This window comes from Meles meles, chromosome 15 (genome assembly GCF_922984935.1).
Source record: "Meles meles chromosome 15, mMelMel3.1 paternal haplotype, whole genome shotgun sequence".
Lineage (NCBI taxonomy): Eukaryota > Metazoa > Chordata > Mammalia > Carnivora > Mustelidae > Meles > Meles meles.
Window position 1 is genome coordinate 61,054,131 of NC_060080.1, and position 20,656 is coordinate 61,074,786.

A 20,656-nucleotide genomic window follows, 5' to 3' on the forward strand; every position below is an offset into this window, starting at 1 on the left:
AATGAAATCTTTAAAAAAATAAATAAATAAAATAAAACAAAACAAAAAATGGGAGCCCGGGTAGCTTAGTTAGTTAAGCACCCAATCTTGATTTCATCTCGTCTCAGGTGATAATCTCAGGGTCCTGAGATCAAGCCCTGCATCAGCGCTTGAGTTTTTCTCTCTCTCTCTCCCTCTGCTGCTTCCCCCCACCCCACAACACACACATTATAAATCAATCAATCCATCCATCCATCCATCCCAAAAAAGGAGCTATCAAGTCACAAAAAGACATGGAGGAAACGTAAATGCATATTACTAAGTGAAAGAAAATAATCAGAAGAGGCTACATACTGTAAGATTTCAATTCTGTATTTTCTAGAAAAGACAAAACTGTGAAGACAATAAAAAGATCAGTGGTTGCCAAAGGAAAAAGGGGAGGAAGCAATGAATAGATGAAACGGAAGATTTTTAATGCAGTGAATCCATTCTGTATGACACTATAATGCTAGATACACATCATTATACATTTGTCAAAACCCATACCAAGGGCGGGGCAGGGAGGTGAGGGAGACACCTGGCTGGCTCAGTTGGTAGAGCATGAGACCCTCAATCTTGGGGTTGTGAGTTCAAGCCCCACACTGAGGGTAGAGCTTAAAAAAATAAAATAAAATAAACAACGGGCGCCTGGGTGGCTCAGTCATTAAGCATGTGCCTTAGGCTCAGGACACAATTCCAGGGTCCTGAGATCCACCACCGTTCTCCCTCCCCCATTCCCCCTGCTGGTATTCCCTGTCTCGCTGTGTCTCTCTCTGTCAAATAACTAAATAAAATCTTAAAAAAAAAAAAACAAAAAACAGGGGTGCGTGGGTGGCTCAGTGGGTTAAAGCCTCTGCCTTAGGCTCAGGTCACAACCCCAGGGTCCTGGGATCCAGCACTGCCTCAGGCTCTCTGCTTAGCAGGGAGCCTGCTTCCCCCTCTCTCTCTCTCTGCCTGCCTCTCTGCCTACTTGTGATTTGTCTGTCAAATCAATAAATAAAAATCTTTAAAAACAAAACCATAATGGAATGTGCAACACCAAGAATGAACTCTAATATAAACTATAGTATCTGGGTGATTATGATGTGTCAATGTAGGTTCATCTACTGGAAAAAATGTACCACTCAGAAATGGGATACTGAGAATGGGCAAGGCTATGCATGTGTGGGAACAGGGAATATATGAAAACGCTGTACTTTCTCCTTAATTTTGCTGTGAACTTAAAACTACTCTAAAAATTAAGTCTAGTTACATTTTAAGTAACAGTAATTTGTTTCAATAATCTGTTACCACAAAAACATTAAATGCATGCTTTCATATCAGGAGACTCACAGGGTTAAAAGAAAAATTTCTAAGGTTTCATTTTTAAAAGGGAGCAGGAGACAGTTGTTTCCCAGGAACTGACATTATTACCTACCTCTAGCAAAGTCAAAAGACAAGAACAAGCTGGCACTACATCATAAATACATATCTAGCTCTTATTCTGTTTACTGTTTGTTCTCTCTGTGCAGGTAAAACAATTTAAACTTAGTAGACTTCAGAATGAGAGCATCCCACAGGTTTTGACTATGTGAATCTGAAAAATGTCAAACTCATTAGCTAAAAGATTCTGATGGCTATTAACTTCCCGGGGAGAAACTTATATATAAACTAAAAAGTAACCATAAAGATTAATTTCTTCCTCAAACCCATGGTACCAAAACAATTTATTATTATAGAGGGAAAATGTCTTCAGTGTGCTATGAACTAAATGTGTGTATCCTCCCAAAATTCATACAGTGAAGCCCTAAGCTGCAATGTGATGGCATCTGGAGATGGCGCTTCTTTGAGGTAATCAGAGTTACCTGAGGCCACAAGAGTGGGACCCTCATTATGGTATTAATGCCTTTGTAAGAAGAGACACCATAAGACACCCTTACTCTGCTTATGGAAATATCACCTTCTAGACCAAACTTAAATGTTGTTACATCCTAATAACTCAAATTAATTACAACTCATTGATTAGGTTTTATATTTTGCTAGCTTTTTTTGGTGTTTTTTTTGTTTTTGTTTTTTTCTTTTTTTTTTTTTATATATTTTGCTTTTAATTCTTATCATTTACATACATGTTCACCTACCCAGTAAACTATAGGTTCCTTATGAAACACAAACCACTTTACTCATTTTATATTCCCCTAAATACTGAGCACAATACTTTTCACACAGTTTAATGAATACAGGAATGAATGAAAGAATGCACTTATTTCATCATCTGATTAAAATGAGTAACTCTGGGGGCACCTGGGTGACTCAGTGGGTAAGCATCTGCCTTTGGCTCAGGTCATGACCAAAGGTCCTGGGATCAAGCCCCCTGTTGGGCTCCCTGCTCAGCAGGAAGTGTGAGTCCACTACTCCCTCTCCCTCTGCCCCTTCCACTGGCTTGTACTCTGTCTCTCAAATAAATAAATAAAATCTTTTAAAAAATAAAAAAAACAAAATGAATAACACTGTATCATCTGTCATTCAGTTTACCCACCTAGACAGAAGAAAAATAATGATTAGGCCTAAGCTCACAGAGTACTAAAAGGGTTTACAATTTGATAATGACAAAATTTCAGCATATATTCTATAAAAAGTGATGTTTTCTGTTTTCAAGTCCACGAATTAAGCCAACTTTCAAATCTTAATATTCTTTCAGACGAAAGAGCAACCTAGTATCTCCTTCAGTGAAATCTCTTGAGGCTATGTATCCTGAAACCAATTTGCTGCCTTCCATATTACCAAAGTCTAATTATATAACATCAACATTAGGATTATATTAAATTACATTGTTATTCAACAAAAAGACCTACAGTCTCAGTCACTCTGGAACAAATTTACATGCTATCCCAGAAATCATAAAAGCAAAGTCAATGGTAATTCTATGAATTTGATTCTTAATCATTTTCTTCCAAGTGGATGTCTATCCCCATCTTAACCTTCTCCTACATGGGTAATACACAGTCTTTGACTAGAGGCCTATAAAGAGTCTTTTAAAGTAGTTACAATTAATAGTACCTCTGGAACCCTCAAACATTTGTCTATTTTAATTAAATTTAAGTTCCCTAAAATTCTAAAAGGAAAAAAAAAAACAAAAAACTAGGGGCACCTGAGTGGCTCAGTCTGTTGAATGTCTGCTTTTGGCTCAGGTCATGATCCTGGGGTCCTGGGATCAAGCCCCACAACCCTGCTGAGCAAGGAGTCTCTTCTCCCTCTCCCTCTGCCACTCCCGGTTTGTGCTCTTTCTGTGTCAAAAAATGAATAAAAGAAAGGAAGGAAGGAAGGAAGGAAAGAAAGAGAGAGAAAGAAAGAAGGAAAAAAAAAGTAAACCTCATAGACTTTTATAAGATAATTACAAAGCTATAAAAAATAAGGTGGAAGGAGAACCTTAAAAACCAGACCATGAGGGGCACCTGGGTGGCTCAGTGGGTTAAAGCCTCTGCCTTCGGCTCAGGTCATGATCCCAGGGTTCTGGGATCGAGCCCCGCATCGGGCTCTCTGCTCTGCAGGGAGCCAGCTTCCTCCTCTCTCTCTGCCTGTCTCTCTGCCTAGTTGTGATTTCTCTCTGTCAAATAAATAAAATTAAAAAAAAAAAAAAAAAAAAAACCAGACCATGAATTTAAGTTAAGTTCAAGTCCCACAATGGGTGTAGAGATTACTTAAAAATAAAATCTTTTTTTCCAAAATTCATTTATCTGATAGAGAGGGCTTTTGTGTGCAAGCACACAAGTAGAGGGAGGGGCAGAGAGAGAGAATCTTGAAGTAGAATTTCCGCTGAGCGCAGAGCCCGAGTTAGGGCTTGATCCCACCACTCATGAGATCGTGAACTGTGCTGAAACCAAGATTCAGATACTCAACCAACTGAGCCACCCCGGCATCTCAAAAATAAAATCTTTAAAAAAACAAAAAATGAAAAAACACAGACTGAGAATTTAAGATACTGTCTTCAGGAAAAATCTTTAGAATGCTTCTTGCACTGGGCCAGATTCCTCCAAAAAATAATCCCATGTCAATTTTAAATGCCAAAACTCACCAAGTTTTCTAATGTCATAATACAAAACATAAAATAAGGCCTGGTCATTTTCTGTCTTAAAAGAGCTAAAACCTAATTATTATCATCTATATTTCTTCTTGTATAGTCTGTTATTATAGTAAAAAGCTAACAAATATAATCTTCAAGTCCAAAATGCTCTGTAGAACCCATCACAAGAAAAAAATTGTATAAATAAGGGCTCAAGGGGTGCCTGGGTAGCTCAGTTGGTTAAGTGCCTGACTCCTGATTTCAGCTCGGGAAATAACCTCAGGGTCCTGGAATCAAGCCCCCTATCTGGCTCCACGCTCAATACAGAGTCAGCTTGGGATTCTCTTTCCCCCTTCCCACTCTCTATCTCTACCTAAAATAAATAAAATCTTTAAAATAATAAATAAGGGTTCAAAAACTAAATTTCCAGTCTGTACCTATGTAATTAAGAAAACATAGTACATAAAGGAAATAAAGGAAACAGCAGAACTGCCAACTTTGGACTGCTTCTTAGAGACCAAGATGAAAAAAATTCCTGCAAAACAAGTAGGTTAAGAAAAGTAAAGCAAGGGTGCCTGGGTGGCTCAGTGGGTTACGCCTCTGCCTTTGGCTCAGGTCATGATCTCAGGGTCCTGGGATCGAGTCCCACGTCGGGCTCTCTGCTCAGCAGGGTCCTGCTTCCCCCTCTCTCTCTGCCTGCCTCTCTGCTTACTTCTGATCTCTGTCTGTCAAATAAATAAATAAATCTTTAAAAAAAAAAAAAAAGTAAAGCAAATTAATCAATCACCCTTCCTGTCCCAAAATAATACGGTTGGTTACACTAATTCTCAGAAACAATGACCAACAGGATGTATTTACATGACACTTCAATACTTCTGTAAATGACTAAACTCAAGAATTTAACACTTTTTTTTCATTACAAATCTTTACCTCACAGAAGTATAACTGAAGAAAGTATATTTTTGAGTAAAACCAGATTTTCTCCGGTTAGCCTTAGGATTCCCTCTATCTCTGGAAAATCAAAATTATTTGAATCTGTTGTTAAGTGGCTATTTATGCCACAAGAAGAGCACTGAATTTCAAGATATTTCCAAATTACAAGAGTAGTAGAAGCTCACTGTTACTGGTTTTCATTCTGTCAAATTACTTCAATGCAGTACCTTACTCATCATCTGTGTTCTTCAAGATTTGGGTAGGGGGGCGCCTGGGTGGCTCAGTGGTTTAAGCCTCTGCCTTCGGCTCGGGTCATGATCTCAGGGTCCTGGGATCGAGCCCCACATCGGGCTCTCTGCTCAGTGGCGAGCCTGTTTCTCCCTCTCTCTCTGCCTGCCTCTCTGCCTGCTTGTGACCTCTCTCTCTGTCAAATAAATAAAAAAAATATTAAAAAAAAAAAAAAAAAAGATTTGGGTAGGAAGGATTCCTATCTCAGTTAGCAAGGGGAAAAAAAAATCCATGAAGCACAATGAATGTTTCCTTCTATTGAACACTCCAGGCAACACATCAGCCATTAACTTAATGGAGAAAGAATTTAGCTTTTTCTCAAAGAACATTTTGTGGCCAGCTCAAAGATATAGTGTGGGAAAGTCTCCAGAAGCAATTACAAAGTAAAAAAATACCCCTTCTTCTCTTCCTCTGCAGTACTATTGACAGACCATAAACCTTTCTCTTGGGAAAGAGCACAAGATTAGTGTAGCATCCAACTCAAGTGCATAAATTAACATTTATATATATAAAAAAAATTACTGTTTGAGAAACAGAACTGCTCAGAGGTCATCTCATTATAACCAGAGCCCCACTGCCAGCTTAAATTTAAAAGTATGCAATAGGAGAGGAAGTCCTGAGCCTGCTGAAATTTAAATAACTTTAAAATAAAGAAAAGTAAGAATGAGTGAAAACACAAAGAAAAATGCCAAACTAGCTGTACCAGTTAATAAAGACCATTAGAGAACTATTGGGCTGGCTATAAAATGTTGACGAAAGAGAGCAGAGGTATAAAGCTTGAGGAGAAGAATAATTACTTCATTATTTGTACCCTCAAAGCAGAATGTGTCTTATGTATACTGGAGTTCAAAAGAAATAAAACTCAGGGCACGGTTCTTACCTCCAAACTATTTGTAAGGATAAAACAGACCCTAAAAAAAATATATAGAAAAACTTGTCAAATCAACTTGTGAGTGGATCAGAGTGGTTCTTGTACAATGGAGTATTATTCAGCCTTGGCTTTTTTTTTTTAAGATTTATTTATTCATTTTAGAGACAGAGAGAAAATACAAATTGGGGGAGAAAAAGAGAGAGGGAGAGAGAATCTCAAGCAGATTCCCCACTGAGTAGGGACACCGACAACACAGGGCTCAATCCTATGACACATGAGATCATGACCTGAGCCAAAATCACAAGTCAGACACTTAACCAACTGGGCCACCCAAGCACCCCTTATTCAGACTTTTAAAAGAAGGAAATTTTGGAGTGGCTAGCTGGCTCAATCAGAGAAACAGGCAACTCTCGCTCTCATCGTACTAAGTCTGAGCTCCACAGTAGGTATAGAGATTACTCAAAAATAAAATCTAAAATAAATAAATGAATAAATAAATAAGAACAATATCTTTAAAAAAAAAAAAAAGGAAGTGTTGGGGAACCTGGCTGGCTCAATAGGTAGACCATGTGACTCTTACTCTTGGGGTTTTAAGTTCGAGCCCCACAATGGGTGTAGAGATCACTTACAAATAAAATCTTTTTAAAAAAAGAAGAAAATTTTGCAAATATGCAACATCATGAATGAACCTTGAGGACAATATGCTAAGTGAAATAAGCTGGTCTTAAAAAGACTAACACTGCATGAGTCCCCTTATATAATAAGGCATCTGAAATAGTCAAATTCATGGAATCCCAGTATGGACTGATGGTATCAGAGGTTGAAGAGAGTGAAAATTGAGAATCACTAATCAGTACACATAAAGTTTCAATTACGCACGATGACTAAGCTCTTGAGATCTGCTGTACAACATTGCACCTAGAGTGAGCAATACTGTACTTAAAATTTTATTATTAAGTCTTACCACAATAAAGTAAAACTAAAAAATGAATTAAAATACTTCTCTACTTTGGAGTGCTTGGGTGGCTCTTGAGATCTGCTCCCTTTGCCTCTCCCCCAGCTCAGACCTCTCACTCAAAATACATAAATGAAATTTTTAAAAAAATACAATTCTCTATTCAATACAAGAACCTAATGAGAAAATAATGGTGGCTAAATTTTGAGAAGAAAAAACAGTATCCTCTACCCATAATAAAGCAAAAACTGTAAACTTTTCAGTTCCCCATCAATAGTAGAATGGATAAGCATACTGTAATATATTCAAACACTGATATACTCAATAGGGGTTAGCAAAATTTTTCTATAAAAGGCCAAGAGTAATTATTTTAGGTTTTGCCAGCCATCTCTTCTCTGATACAACTATTTAACTCTGCCCTTGTAGAACAAAATTAACCATATACTTTAGTATAGACACTGAAATTTGAATTTCATTTAAGTTTCATATTTTTATGAATTCTTTTAACTACTTAATAATGTAAGAAAGTAGCTCATGGGCTGTACACAAATATGCAGGGGCCATGGGGCACCTAGGTGGCTCACTTGATTAAGCATATGACTTGATTTCCACTCAGGTCATGATCTCAGGATTTTAAGATTGAGCCCCAGGCTTCATGCTGGGTGTGAAGCCTGCTTAAGCTTCTCTCTCTCCTGTGCCGTGTGCCCCTCCCCCCCCATCTTTCTCTCTCCCTCTCTCAAACAAACACACAGGGGCCAGATTTAGCCTGTGGGTCACAGTTTGCTTATCTGTGTTCCACAGCAATATGAATGATCTACAACTATATGCAATGCTGAATCCCACAAGTATATGTGTCTTGAGTGAAAGACACAAAAGAGTATATACTATAAGACTACATTTATATAAAGTTCACAAACAGGTGGAACTAAACTATAGTATTAGAAGTAAGTAAAGTGGAATGAGGCACCTGGATAGTACAGTTGCTTGAGCCTTCAACTCTGGTTTTGGCTCAGGTCGTGATCTCAGGGTCCTGGGATGGAGTCCTGCACTGGGCTCCCTGCTCAGCAAGGAGTCTGCTTCTCCTTCTGCCCCTTCTCCCTGCTTGTGCTCTCTCTCTCTCTTTCTCGATGTAAAATAAATAAATAAAATCTTTAAAAAAAAAAAAAAAAAAAGGATACCCCTGCCCTCCTCAAATGATAACATCGAGGAGATAGGAAAATTTTCTGTTTGGTCCACTGATGTTTCCAGTGCCAGGCACAAGATCTGGCAGGTAGGTGCTCAATAAATGTTTATTTGAAAAAAATAAACACATTTTAAACATATGATAAATGATTTCATTTCTTCTCAAGTAACATACCCTCAGGATAAACATAATAGAAATTTAAGGATTTCATAAATGGTACCTTTGTTTAGATATAGTTCTGTAGAGAACTGTGCAAGAAAGCTATACCATAATTAGATGTCATGACAGAGAATAATATACAGAATACCTTTCAGAGATAATTCCATACTGGCAATATTAAAGTTTATCACATATAAAGTACACATAACACAACCCATACCAAAATATCTTCAATTTAGTATAATATGGCTTTTTTTAAGAGGATTAGTTAAAACAAATAATGAAGTCAAAATGTACAAAAATTATTCTTAAAAAAAAAATACATTCTAAGTTAACTGTTCACTTAGTTAATACAAAGCCAAAAATGAAGGTACTTTATTAGGACAAAAAAATTATTTTTCATGTGTCCATAATTTAAAATAAGGATCCACTTCACTAGAAGACGTCATCGATACCTTTCTTATGGCATTTACCATACAATAAAGGATTCTTTGACCGTGATATTCACCTTTGTGTACAGAGCCAGGTACAGTACAATTATGGGCTCAGTAAGTACTGGATAGATAAATCAAAGATAGAAATTTTCTTTAGGGGTACCTGGGTGGCTCAGTTGGTTAAGCATCTGTTTTTGCCTCAGATTATGATCCCAGGGTCCTCGGATCAGGACCTACACTGGGCTCCCTGCTCAACGGGGAGTCTGCTTATCCCTCTCCTGCTGAGCCCTCCCCTGTTCCCTCTTACGCTCTCTGTCTTACTCACTCTCTCTCAAATAAGTAAATAAAATCTTCTAAAAAATTTTTTCTCCTTAAAATCTCCCAGGAACTCTTTCAAATTAAGTTAAGTCTGCAGATCCAAAACACTTTGAGAACCAAAAATGGATCTTCAATTAATATGGGGGAGAGGGGTTAAGGCATGGGGTTTTTTAAAATGTATTTGAAAAATCTCTACACTCAGTGTGGGACTCGAACTCACAACCCCAAGATCAAGAGTTACATGCTCCTCCAACTGAGCCAGTCAGACTTTTAGAACACCTCATACTGGTCATTTGATTTCTTTCTTTCTTTTTTTTTTTTTTAAGTAGGCTCCATGCCCAAGGTGGGGCTTGAACTCACAACCCCGAGATCAAGAGTCACATGCTCAACTGACTGGGCCAGCCAAGTGCCCTTTATATAAGTCATCAGAGCCCATTAAAATAAACTCCAGCTGGTAATCTGTAATTGCTACTCTATCTTGTGATGTCCATGTAACATCTTACCAAAAGTTGCCTGCCAATCCTTCAGAGAAATAGAAATGTATCTCACAAGTTATCATCTAAATTCTCAAAACTGTTCAATGAAATTAGTAAAATTCTGTTATACAAAAACCAGAGAACTACAGCAAAAGGAATCTGTTTATAGAGCTTTAAATTTTCCAGAAAATGGAGTTTCTAAATTCAAAATATCAAACCAAGCATTTAGACTTCTTTTTGGATAAGAAATTCTTATTGTTGAGTAGCCAACTTTGTTTTCTGAACTCAAACATTCAAGAACATTTCAAGTATCACGTTCCAAGTTGCAGTGTTAGCAAGCCAATGTTCTACTGCCACCTAGCGTAGAAAAGCACAACTACTAGTGCTTATAGTTAAAATAATGTAGACAGAAGACAAATGAATCCTGAAAGTATGGCAGAATAAATCAATGTTTTCAGTCTCTTCTAATCTACACATTTAAAGACAAGATATTTTGCATTCTTTTCTTATAATCAAGATAATTTCTTATTATTTAATATTTACTGTCTGAAATGTGTAAGGGTGGAGTTCATTCTTACAGTGCTCAAAAGATATCACTTTACATTTTCATTGCAAAGAGAGACCAATAACATATTAAAAAATTTTACACCGTAAAATCTTTCTACAGTATATAATAAATGCAGAAACCCTACTGTAACACAAGAAAGTTCAATATTAAAAGCATTCTGAAAAAAAATAAACTTAAATAAAACTAAAAATTACTCTGGCTTTTTCACAAGAATGAAGCACTAGATACATTCCACAAGATAAATCTCAAATGGAAGCTGAAAATACCATTTTCTGACAATACAAAAAGAATTATTACTAATAGGCAGTCAACTTAAATCCCTTTATAAACTTAATACCAAATGTACTTTAAAGCTTCTGCTTTTACTATAGACACTTCTCACAAAATTTTCCTGGTTTTTCAGAAACTAGGATCAAATTGTGCTTTTAAAATAATATAAATAGGGGCGCCTGGGTGGCTCAGTTGGTTAAGCATCTGCCTTCAGCTCAGAGTCCTGAGATGGAGCCCTGCATCGGGCTCCCTGCTCAGCGGGAAGCCTGCTTCTCCCTCTCCCTCTGCCTGTCGCTCCCCCTGCTTGTGGTCTCTCTCTGTCAAGTAAATAAATAAATCTTTAAAAAAATAAAATAATATGAACAAGTAATAGAAAACCAAAAACATACACCACAATTTGCAAAACATAAAACTATTAGAATATTAAAAAGGTTAAGTTCTCTGGGAGAATGTAACATCTTCTACTTTCATCATATCCCAAAACATCTCAGCAATATGTTTATTAAAAGTCGCCAAAAAAAGCTTTCACAAGGGCTGAGTACAAGTATATCAAATTCTTAATACTGAAAATAGCACACAAAAACCACTCAAGATAAATAAGTTTTTTAAAAGCCAAATGCAGAAAATTATATAGTCTATGCCCCCACCTCGTGTTTTAAGAAAGAAAGGGGAGATTGTTGGTGATGGGGTTCAGGGCATGCTACCCCAAAATACAGCATCTTGGCATACAGATTCTTGGAAACTGAAGTAGTTGGAAAAAAGGCAGAGCAAGGTCTTTTTGACCTTTTCCCCCAGCCCCTTACCCTGAAATAGGTCATAAAACCCACTTGTGAGAGATGCCTCCAGAAGAAAGGAGCATCCTCATCTCCAAAGACAGAGATACCAAGAAGAATCCTACAAATAGGTCTTGATAAGTTTTCCCCAGTTTACTACGTTTAACTCTTCATCAAACCCAAAATAAAATATTCAGTTCTGTTCCTTTGGATCTTCATTTCCTTACGAAAGCTCCAGTATCACGCAAAACTTATAAGAAATATATTTGTATGCTTTTCCCCTGTTAATCTGTCTTTGTCAGTTTATTTTCAGACATGGCCAGGGACCCTATGAGGATCAAGAAGAAACCTTTTCCTCCCTTACAGTGACTAAACATAGTATACTGTCTATGTCAAAAGAAAATTCCTGGAAATTTAAAACATGACCAAGTGAAAAATGCAATTAAAATGCTAGCGGAAGTAAACAGTAGTAAAATTGAGGAAATGCTAGTAAAGCTGAGGAAATCTATCAAAAAGGAAAAAAAAACCAAAAAATGGAAAATAGAGAAAATAAAAGAAAACCAAGAATTCAGTCTAGAAGGTCTGACATATGAAATCAGAGTGCTAGAAAGAGACTAGAGGAAAAATCAAAGTAAGAATACAACTTTTCCCAGAACTAAAAGTCATGAGTCTCCAGATTCAAAGGGTCCACAGTGGCCAAAATAATGAAATAATGAAATAAAAACCACACACAAAGGATACTCACGGAAATAAAGGATAGAAAGAAAATCCTAAAAGCTCAGAGAAAAAGGTCACATTGAATGAAACAATGCCTTCAAAACTAAGTCAATTATCACAACCTAGAAACATATTCTCAACCAAACTAGCAATTAAGTGTGAACTAGAATAAAGACACTTTTTTAAAACTTAAAAAGAAAAAAGTGAGAGGGCCAATTATCATATGATCTCACTGATTTGAGGAATTTGAGAAACAAGACAGAGCATCATAGAGGAAGGGAGGGAAAAATGAAACCAGACAAAACCAGAGAGGGAGACAAACCTTAAGAGACTCTTGGTCTCAGGAAACAAACTGAGGGTTACTGGAGTAGAGGGGGGTGGGAGGGATGGGGTGGCTGGGTGATGGACACTGGGGAGGGTATGTGCTATGGTGAGCGCTGTGAATTGTGTTAAGACTGATGAATCACAGACCTGTACCTCAGAAACAAATTATACATTATAAGTTAATTTAAACATTAATTAATTAATTTTTGAAACAAAAAAAAAAGAAAAAAGTGACCCTTTCTTAAGGAGCTACTTGAAAACATGCTTCAGGCTCTGTGAAGAGACCCCGACAGTAAGGAGAAACCAGCAAGAAGACAGAGCCACTGTAAGTGTACATCTTGGACTGTTCAGGTGATGCTTCTGACAGCCAATCTGGCCCGAAGACCATGTCAAGAAACCTAAAATAAGGTCCCAAAGAAGTCAAATCCTCATGCAGGAAAGACATTACCATGACTATAATCAACCATATTCATGAGAAACCCCTACCTTGGGACCAGCGGAAGACAACTAAAGGAAGGAAAATTACTTGTGTGCTGTCTGTCCTTTCTTTTCAGTTCATTGTACCTAATAAGTAGGCCGTTCCCTGCTTTTCATTCTTTGTTCATGTTGTAGAGTGGGCTAGGAACCACTCTAAACTACCTAAGTCTGCATAAATTGGCACCTTCTAACTGCCTTTTCAAAAGCTAACCACAGACTTACTGTCTGTATTCTTCAGGAACTCTAAACTCCACAAGGGCAGGGACTGTAGCTGTGACGTTTACTGCTGCATCCCAAGCATAGGGCATGGCATGTACTGAGATGCTTTAAAATGTCCGTGGTATAAATAAGTGCACAAAAACATTAATACTGGTTATGTCAGCATGTCGTATTATGAGTTTTTTTATACATTTCACATTTCTAAATAACGCTTATTATAAAAATAAGGGACTGAGGGATGTTGGGGGTGGGAGGGGAAGTGTGGAGAGGGTGCTTGGGTTATGGACATTGGGGAGGGTATGTGATAGGGTGAGTGCTGTGAAGTGTGTAAGCCTGATGATTTACAAACCTGTACCCCTGGGGCAAATAAGACATTATATGTTAATAAAAATAATTAATAAAAAATAATAATTAACAAGGGAAAGCATATAGGTAGCTAAATATTTGTAAAACAAACAAAAAGAAAATTTGAATCCAGAATTCTTCAGATGATATACCTGAATTACAAAACACACGGAACTCATATCAACACAGGTCCTTTCTTTCCAATCAATCTAATTCTCAAACAAATTACAAATTTTCATGGCTTCAAGAAGAGAAACAGAACCAGGTATTTCAAATAGAAATATTTGGGGGTCACCTGGGTGGCTCAGTTGGTTAAGCATCTGACGCTTCTTTTTTTTAAGATATTATTTATTGAAATATGAGAGAGAGAGAGAGAGAGGCAGAGGGAGATCAATGTGGGACTCAATCCCAGGACCCTGGGAACATGACCTGAGCCAAAGGCCGATGCTTAACCAACTGAACTACCCAGGTACCCCACATCTGACTCTTGATTTCGGCTCAGGTCATGATCCCAGGGTCATGAGATCAAGTCCTCTGTGGGGCTCCATGCTCAGGGCAGAGACTGCTTAGGATTCTTACTCTCCCTCTCTCCCCGCCCCTCTCCCCTGCTCACTCACACCTGCTCATTCTCTCTAAAATAAATAAAATCTTTAAAACAGAAATATTTTTATAGCCTTTTACTATTATAAATCTTTACAGCGCGCCTGGGTGGCTCAGTCCGTGAAGCATCTACCTTCAGCTCAGGTCATGATCCCAGGGTCCTGGGATCTAGCTGCACATCTGGCTCCCTGGTCACCAAGAAGCCTGCTTCTCCCTCTCCCACTCCCCCTGCTTGTGTTCCCTCTCTCACTGTCTCTCTGTCAATTAAATAAATCAATAAAATCTTAAAAATAAATAAATCTTTTCTTTAAGTTTGTTTGTTTTAGTAATCTCTACGCCCAATGTGGGGCTCGAACTCATAATCTCAGGACCAAGAGTCATGCTATTACAACTAAGCCAGCCAGGTATCCCTTAGAGATTTTAAGCAACCTCTATAGCCAACATGGGGCTCTAACTTACAAACCTGGGCTCAAAAGTCACATGCTCTACCGACTGAGCCACCAGGTTCCCCTTATATTTCTTTTTTTAAGACTTATTTATTTATTTGGGGGGAGTAGGGGCAGAGGGAGAGGGAAATAGAGAATCTCAAGCAGACTATCCACTGAGTGTGGAGCCCAACAGGGGCACAATCCCACAATCCTGAGATCATGACCTGAGCTGAAACCAAGAGGTGGATGTTCATCTGACTGAGCCACCCAGGTGCTCCTAAACATTATTATGTTATTGGTAAGTTATTTTCTTATGTAAGTTTAAACCAATTTTCTTTTTTTTTTTTTTTTTTTAAAGATTTTATTTATGTATTTGACAGAGAGAGATCACAAGTAGGCAGAGAGGCAGGCAGAGAGAGTGGGAGGGAAGCAGGCTCCCTGCAGAGCAGAGAGCCCGATGCGGGACTCGATCCCAGGCCCCTGAGATCATGACCTGAGCCGAAGGCAGTGGCCTAAACCACTGAGCCACCCAGGCGCCCTAAACCAATTTTCATGTTGATAGTTTTTCCTTGGTAATACTTGTGTATTACCTTATATTACATTAATAAACACATAAACTTCACATATTCAATATGAAATAAAATTCAAATTCTATGTCTTATGAAGAACATACACTGAGTACCACAGAAACATTAAAGCTCATTTCTTATTTACCACAGACCTCATGAACCTAAAGAACAAGCAGCAAAATTCCTCAGAGGATAAAACACCAAATAATCCCTCTTTCCAGCTTTCGGATTTTTATCAAGTAACCAACTTCTAAACATAATTTATATATTATAGTGTTTCCAAATATTAAACCTGAGTTTAAAATCAGATGTTTGAGACAGGAATCAGCACATTTTTTTCTGTAAAGCTTCCGACAGAAAATGTGTTAGGTTTTGGGGCACCTGGGTGGCTCAGTCAATTAAGCATTTGCCTTCAGCTCAGGTCATGATCCCAGGGCCCTGGGATCGAGCCCCACATCAGGCTCCCTGCTCATCAGGGGAGTCTGCTTCTCCGCCTCTCTCTGCCTCTGCTCGTGCGCACGCTCTCCCTAATAAATTAAATAAAAACTTAATAAAAAAATTTTCAATATAAAACCTCAGTGAGGGGACACAAAATAAAATTATCACCAAAAGAGGGCAGTAGTGAATACAGACATAGGCCAGTGGTGAGTACAGAAGGTAAGTACAAAAGGTGATGTAGCTTCAGTTAAGTAATATTTCTCTAGAATTCCAGTAAACTAGGATAAGAAGCATCCCTTGCAAGGTTAACAGCAGAGGCAAGAAATAAAGAATATGCAAATGCATATCTAGAATAAGTTGAAATTATAAATAAACCAAAAGATGGGTTAAAATGGCAGAGAATTTATATATGAGGTCATCTCCGTAACTAAACACATCACTCCCCGGTTACTGGTTTCACTGCCCCTCAGGAGCTACCAAAAACAAAACTGGAGCAAACAAATGGCCAGCTTCAGGTATCTACAAATTGATGAAAGGTGTGCCCTCTTGTGAGCAATAGGTAAGGCTAGAGAGGATCCATGTCCCAGCCAAGTAGGATAGGAAAACTTCCAAACGGAAAACAGAGACTAGTACAAATGCCACAATCAGTACATCTGGGCACACAATGTGAAGGTCAGAGGGAAAGACTGCAGTTCGGGATATCTGAAACACAGCCTATGAATGAATGCAATAAGGAACCTAACATGTATATCCTATTCCCTGCTGGGAGTTAGACATCCTTTCCTCCTACTCCTGTTGTTCCTCTCACTTTCACTTTCTTCACAGAACTTGATTCTCTACAGATGACTGAAAGGTGTGGCAACCAAATGAGATGAGGTACTACTCCACTTTTATCCTCAGTTTGTTTCACTTTGCTTAGACTCCTTCATTTTTTTACTTTCTTCTCTGCTCTTCTAGCCTGCATGTTGAATTCAAGATAGCTGCGACTCCACAAAGACAAAAGAAAAAAATGTTTTTCATTCTGCTGTTATCTACATGTAAAAATGTATACCCTGCTCACCTTATACTCATAAGGACGGCTCGTATCAAAACAAAACCAGAAAGTATCAAGTGTTGGCAAGGCTGTAAAGAAATCAGAACTTTTTTTTTTAAGACTTTATTTATTTATTTGACAGAGATCACAAGTAGGCAGAGAGGCAGGCAGAGTGAGAGGAGGAAGCAGGCTCCCTGCTGGGCAGAGAGACCTGATGTGTGGCTTGATCCCAGGACCCTGGGATCATGACCTGAGCTGAAGGCAGAGGCTTTAACCCACTGAGCCACCCATGCGCCCCAAGAAATGAGAACTCTAATGCACTGTTGGTGGAAATGTAAAATGGTATGGTCACTGTGGAAAATAGCTGGCAGTTCTCAAAAAATTACAAATAGAATTACCAGCAATTCCACCTCTGCATATCTACCCCAAAGAACTGAAAGCAGCGTCGCAAAGAGGTATCTGCAACCCTGTGTTCACAGCAGCATCATTTACAACAACTAAAACATGGTAGCAACACAAGTGTCCAATGACACGAATGCATAAAGCAAGTGTAGGATATACATACAATGGAATATTATTCAACCTTTAAAAGGAAGGAAATTCTGACTATGCAACATAAACCTTGATGACATTATGCTAAGCAAAGTAAGTCAGCCACACACACAAAAAAAGACAAATACTTTATGATTCCACTTACATGAGATTCTTAAGAGTAGTCAAAATCATAGAAACAGTAGAATGGCGGTTATGGGGAGTTAGTGTTTAACGGGTACAGAATTCCAGTTTCACAGGATGAAAAAAAGTTAAAGATATGGATGGTGGTAATGAATGCACAATATTATAAATGTATTTAATACCACTGAACTGTATACTTCAAAATGGTTACAATAAAAAATTTTCTTTTTTTTAAAGATTTATTCATCTATTTTAGAGAGGGCATGAGCAGGAGGAGAGGGGTTGAAGGAGACAAGGACAGAGAGTCCCAAGCAGACTCCCCACTGAGTGGAGAGCCTAACATGGGGCTCCATCCCACAACCCTGAGAAAACGACCCAAGCGGAAACCCAGAGATGGCCACTTAACAGATTATGCTACCCAGGTGCCCCCAATGATAAATTTTGTTATTAAGTATTTTGCCGCAAAAATAAATAAATAAATAAATAAAAATTATGCCCCGCTTGAGAGCAGAACCTATGGTTAGCAGAAATAAAGAAATAAAAGGTTTCTTCATTTTTTTCTTGGCTCCACCACCAATACATATTGGATACCACCATGCTATCATCAAATTGAACATATTTACTATTTCCTGAACCTGCTCCATTGGACTAGTTACCATTTTCCTGCCTTACTCCTGCTATTTTCTTAACCTAGAATGCCCTATATGGTTGCCCCTCATTTCAGTCTAAAATATTCTACACTTTTCTTCAAGAGCAGTAAAAATGGCATTTCCAAGAACCTGCCCAAAAGAGCTATTGCCTCTTTCTGTCCACAGTATCTTACTCAGCTATTTCCAAATACTACAGCAACCTTGTATCATGACTGCTTGTGTGTGTTCTCTTTAACTGCAGAAGAACATGCTCGAAGACTTCTATATAAAAATCCTGTTTGCTTTTTATGCTTTCTCAAAAATTAGAGAGATGTTTGTAACTCAGTGTTGCTTAAAAGGTAAGTGAAGATTGGAACCAGATGTCATCTAGAACCCATAGTTTCAGGCCTAGGTCAAAAAATCAAAGGTTTTTTTCCCCTTGGTATCTCAATTGGCTATACAGAGGCTGTTCTGCAAAGCACAGGCAAATAAATCTTCTGTTCTACTCCCAGCACCAACTGAGCCATGCCTGCTCTTCAACTACTTCAAAATTACTTCAGCTCTTCAAAATTACTCAGAAAACTGAAGTATTCCATCCTCGGACAGAAGACTGAAAGCAGAAAGAGCAATACTTGGATACTATTCGTCAATATATTCAAAAGTAAGTAAGAGAGCATTTCCAGGCAATGTCTTCTCTGGGTGGCCTGCAATTCTTACCTCACTACCAAGCAAAATAATCATACTGTCCACCTAAAGAGCAGTAGCCCCCAGTGTTTGGAGTTCCTAAGATACTGCCTACACACGTGCTGTTCTTACTTCTTGGCCTACAGTCCCTCATCCTCATCCCCCTTACAGGCTTAGCAAACACCTCAAAAGCCCAGGTAAGAAGTCAAATTCTCTAGGAAACCTTTTCTGACCACTTGGAGAATAAGATTTGATAGAAACAAAAGACATTCATTAGTCTTTATGATATCAATTAAAATTAGAATAGGGGTGCCTGACTGGCTTAATCGGTACAGCACACAACTCTTGATCTTGGGTTTGTGAGATCAAGCCCCACACTGGGTATATAGAGATTTCTTTAAAATCTTTAAAATAGGGGCGACCGGGTGGCTCAGTGGTTTAAGCCTCTGCCTTCGGCTCAGGTCATGATCTCAGTCCTGGGATAGAGCCCCCATCAGTCTCTCTGCTCAGCAGGGAGCCTGCTTCCCCCTTTCCCTTCTCTGCCTGCCTCTCTGCCTACTTGTGATCTCCGTCAAATAAATAAATAAAATCTTAAAAAATAATTAAAAATCTTTAAAATAAAATAAAATTACTCAGAATGTCTAGGATCACACCTGAGATAATACCTCTAATATTTCCATAAGACAGTCCATTAACTTTTTGTGAAATAACTGGTTTGCCTTTCCCCCCGCTCCCAGATTCAAATCCTATAAGCAAAAGCAGTTTAAAAAAAAAGAATGCCTCTTAAAGCCTAAGCAGTTTCAAAACAAATAGCAGATGCAAAAAACAGATGAAATTTCAAAACTATCTTTAATCAAAGTGTGATTTTAGACTAGCTAAACTTAGACGCCCTGAGCCTGTTTCCTATTCTTTAAAATGGGTGTCCACCTAGTACAGTTCCTTGCAGAAGGCCCACAAAAATCGAAAATCATTTTTATTGTCTATCTCTAGAGTATACTTCGGCACTGGATTCATTCAGGTGGCTAGCTCTCTCAGTCTGAAACTGTGTTTTTCAATGGCCACAGGTAACTTACTGGTCACTTGAAATCTGGCTAGTACAAAATGACATGTGCTTTAAGTGTAAAATATATACACTTCAAAGACTCGGCGAAAAAAATAAAATAAAATACCTTATTAACATTTTGTATGTCGATTACATGAAAAGAGATAATACTTTGGATCCACTGGGTTAAGTGTAACAAAATTCATTTCATCTGCTTCTTTTTAACTTTTTTAATGTGGCTTTTAGAAAATTTTTAATTAAACGTTTAACTCTAATTACATGTTTACTGGACAGGCTAACTTTGACTTTAAGCTAGTAAATGCGCTCTTTTTTTTTTTTAAAGATTTTATTTATTTATTTGACAGAGAGAGACCACAAGTAGACAGAGAGGCAGGCAGAGAGAGAGAGAGAAGGAAGCAGGCTCCCCGCGGAGCAGAGAGCCCGATGTGGGACTCGATCCCAGGACCCTGAGATTATGACCTGAGCCGAAGGCAGCGGCTTAACCCACTGAGCCACCCAGGTGCCCCGTAAATGCGCTCTTTTAACCATACCATGCACTACTTGACACGGGTTCACTCCCGCGAACCCTCCACCCGCTATCCCAGCATGCAGTGGCTCACTTTAACACTCCCCACTTCCACAACCTCGGAAAGCTAGACTTAACAGCTCTTTAATTTTAATTTTAATCTGGAGCGCACAGATTCGCCAAAGCAACTCGAAATTGCTGCCCACACAACAATAGAGAAAAAAATCGAGAAAAAGCTCAGAGTCCAGCCTGTTCGCGTCTGCTCCGGGGCAGGGAACTTGAGCAGAAAGGGATCACCCTTAAGAAAGTGAGAGGCGGCGACGGAGCGAGCGCCCCGCATCTGAAGGAGTATAATGTAGAGCCCACGGACTGGAGGTGTAAGAAGGAAAGCTTTCTCAGCTTCTGGGGTGCCCAATCTGAGAGCGGAGGGGAAGGGGTTGAGCTCAGCGACCGCAGCTGCAGGGAGGACGGATACCTTAAGAATCCCCCTCATCTTCGCCAGAAAGGGGCGGAACTCCTCGAGTGACACCTCGGGATAGAGCTGGCTCCGCAGCAGCTCCTCTGTGATGCCTTGGTGCCCATAGAAAGCTTCCTGGGCCAGGCCGTTCAGCAATCCACTCAGAGCTTTGGAGCTCTCAAGCTCGCCCGCCATGGTCAGCAGCAGC

The 20,656-nt window shown here is 38.7% G+C and overlaps 1 protein-coding gene across 4 annotated transcripts in view; it reads right to left on the bottom strand.

Annotated features, from left to right (window-relative positions):
• COMMD1 (copper metabolism domain containing 1) overlaps positions 1-20,656 on the bottom strand; it is a 218,550-nt gene extending 197,894 nt beyond the window's left edge. For all 4 annotated transcript variants that reach the window (XM_045979843.1, XM_045979844.1, XM_045979842.1 and 1 more), the window contains exon 1: positions 20,467-20,656. In XM_045979843.1, the coding sequence (XP_045835799.1) occupies positions 20,467-20,643 (177 nt within the window). In that variant the 5' untranslated portion in view covers positions 20,644-20,656. The remainder of the gene's footprint in view (positions 1-20,466) is intronic.